Source organism: Penaeus chinensis, chromosome 7, assembly GCF_019202785.1.
Source record: "Penaeus chinensis breed Huanghai No. 1 chromosome 7, ASM1920278v2, whole genome shotgun sequence".
NCBI classification, from domain to species: domain Eukaryota; kingdom Metazoa; phylum Arthropoda; class Malacostraca; order Decapoda; family Penaeidae; genus Penaeus; species Penaeus chinensis.
This window is the reverse complement of record NC_061825.1, coordinates 21697807-21700832: the sequence shown is the minus strand read 5'-3', so window position 1 is coordinate 21700832 and position 3026 is coordinate 21697807. Positions and strand designations below refer to the sequence as shown.

The following is a 3026-nucleotide window of genomic DNA, read 5'->3' as shown; positions in this document are numbered from 1 at the left end:
TAATGGCATTTAAACGCATCATCCGATTACAGTAACGACAAATGTTTTTTTTTTCTCTCTCTCTCTAGACACGAGGTGGGCCTCCAATAACGAATTTCAGACGTGGTTTCAGGTTTGTATGGCTGGACTTTAAACGATGACGTAAAATGGAACAATGCATTGCCGAAACCTGAGCGCCGAGAACAAGAAGAGCCAATGTCACAAAAGTCGATATTGAGAAAATCGCCTTTGAAAGTTTGCTCCGTTACATGAGATTAAGCTAATAATAATGCTGTATCGGTATATCCTCATCTTACTTATTGTAATGTTGTATGGAACGGAGTTCCGAAAAATTGCCTCAAATGTCTGTTTATTGCAAAAAAAAAAAGAAAAAACAATGTAAAATGCATTGCCTGCTTGCACAGGTATGACCACACCAACGCAGCTTTCAGAGAATTAAATATATTAAAATTCTATGAATTCAACGATTACTGCTTTGCTACATACTTTTTAAAATGTTTAAGAAGTCCAGATAAACACAATATTTACATATCGCAGCAATAGTCATTATGCATTAAGAAATGCTACCCTTCTCCAACTCCCATTTTGTAGCTGGTCCCTGTCAAAAATACTCATAGATTACCGAGGTGCAAAAATCTGGAAACTCTTCCCGAAAATCTGAGGAATGAACTTACTTTTGAGGTTTTCAAAAAGGCTCTGAAGCAATACTTTGTAGCGAGATATAACGACAGCTATGATGAGTAAAATAATTTGTATCATTAATACTGACAACCAATCATATTCCTGTCCTTCATCCTGCATTACTATCTTGGCTTTGTATATATTTTATTCCATGCTTCTTCGGTCACGTGTATTTGCAAATGTTACATATATTTTATTTTACTAACTTATTTTAGGCGGCTGCCTTTGTGATGTTGTAAAACAAATGTACCCATACGATTTGTAATACTAATTATAGCTAAACAGACTGTTTCAATTTCAATTTCAGTTTCGTCGTTTCGCATGGTTTGCTTTTGGAGATCCGCCATCTTCCCGCTGGTTTTAACTGACTCGATCTCATATCTACTTAGCGATTTAGTTTCCGGTACTATAGCAACGAGAAAGCGCTAAGGATTCTATGTGCAAATTGCTCCTCCATTTAGAAGAGCGAAGCAAAGAAACAAGCTGGAAATAAAAAGGTTCCGCAGAGTCTTCGGATACGTACACGAGCTTCTTTGTGACATCTGACCCTAAACAAAGGACCCATGAATCTGGGAACTTCCCCAAAATTGCCTTCCCATTAATCCTGAATTCAGAAAACCATATACAAAAGGTATGTTTTGAGACGTACCAGGGCACCACACTAATCACAGAAGATTAATACAAATGCTTTTTATATCTAAATATATTAACACATCAATAAATAGATTATTCAGTATATAGATAAAGTTTTAAAATGTTTTAAGAAAACATGGACACAAAGAAAGCTTTCTGGTCAGAGGTATTCCAAAAATCCCGTAGTTGGGAAGAATACCCGTAAGCAGCTCCAAAAAGGTAAACTGACTAATACTACATCCCTGTTAGGACCCAAAGCCGCACCACCACAACTAACGTACATCAATATATATAATTTAAATTTCACAACAATCATGTGTATCTGTACTTCGCGTACACTGTAAACTTACTTAGAATGGCTGTCTTCACTTTCTGCTTCCATTTGCAAGTTTTCATGTGCATTGCAAATGCTTGTGTACGCAGATCTTTCATTATATGATTTTATAAACATCCGTTTTTGCTGTCATGTTATGTAACATAACCAAATGCATGTCTTTTCAGACAATGCCTAATTACAGAAATAACCAAACCCTGATTCCTTCGGAACATGAAATACAGTCGCGAGTGCAAAGACTTACGGAATGCGTTTATTGTATGATCTGAAGAGAGCACGGGATGAAGCAAACATGAAAGGATATGCGATGGAACGTGTGATGAGCAGTGATGATGGGCCATGAGATAGCCATGTGCGAAGGAGCATGCGCTGGATATGTGTGATCGTCACGATGGCTTCAACATTCTTCTGACGGGATGGTAGGAGGGACGAGGGCGTTGAGGAGGGGAGAGAGTCAAGAGCGAGGGAGAGGGGGAGGCGGACAGGGAGGAAGGAGACGGGAGGAAGGAGGGAGCCGCGGACGGAGGAGGGAAGGAAGCGTGTTCAAGGCTCCGGGGAAGCAGTGTGACGATAACCTTCGGGGTCTCGGGTCATCTCCTGGTGCTCAGTATATCCATGACAGGTCAGTCGTTCAGTAGACTTGACTGGTCGGCATATCGTGGGGCCTCGATTTTCGTGCCAATTACGTGACACGAACCCATTTCATTGCTTTGCATGATTACATGTATGGAACTAAGGGTCCTTTTCAGCCCAAGTATCTGTCTAGCATAACTTACAGAAATGCAATTGTATAAGCTGAAAGTTCTGAGGCGAAAGATGTTGAACTAATCTGTAGAATTTTTTTTTTTTTTTTCAAAATTATGCAGTAATCAAAATTGTACTGTAACTGAGGTGCAAATAGTTGGTATGTTTTATCTTTAACTACATAACAGTACCTAAGCTCCACACTCTGTGCTGTGCTGTTTGCAGAGTATGTGGCGGAAATGTTGGGTAAACAAGGTTCTCTTAAGATGATGCAATACCCTAAATGTGTTCGTTTTAATAATTCCGTTTATGCTTGAAATTGATGGTGTACTTCATCTTCTCTGTTCACAGGTAATTCTCTATAAATAAAGTAAAATTCTCATGAATGATACTTCATTATTACAATTATTATTCCATACAGTGTGTGCATAAATTATTTTAAATTTAAGAGCCCACACAGCACCGAGGAATTATCTAAGCTTCACTATTATGAAAGTATCATATATACCTTATACATTTATGTTTAAAGCTTCATAATTATGATTTTGCTTAATAATCAGCCTCCATGTTAGCTGTTTAAAATCTTTAGACTTTTGCTTTAATCTCACAGTTACCCTCCCCTTACACACACGCA

General features: G+C 38.3%; 1 protein-coding gene across 2 annotated transcripts in view; it reads left to right on the top strand.

The window, feature by feature from the left end:
- Positions 1-2125: 2125 nt before the first annotated feature.
- LOC125027200 (receptor-transporting protein 3-like) overlaps positions 2126-3026 on the top strand; it is a 32680-nt gene continuing 31779 nt past the window's right edge. Inside the window, exon 1 of one of the 2 annotated variants that reach the window (XM_047616127.1) lies at positions 2126-2270. Coding sequence is in view for 1 of the 2 variants with exons in the window: in XM_047616129.1 (XP_047472085.1) it covers positions 2264-2270 (7 nt within the window). In the remaining variant the exon portion in view is untranslated. The remainder of the gene's footprint in view (positions 2271-3026) is intronic. The other variant, XM_047616129.1, reaches the window with a different exon arrangement.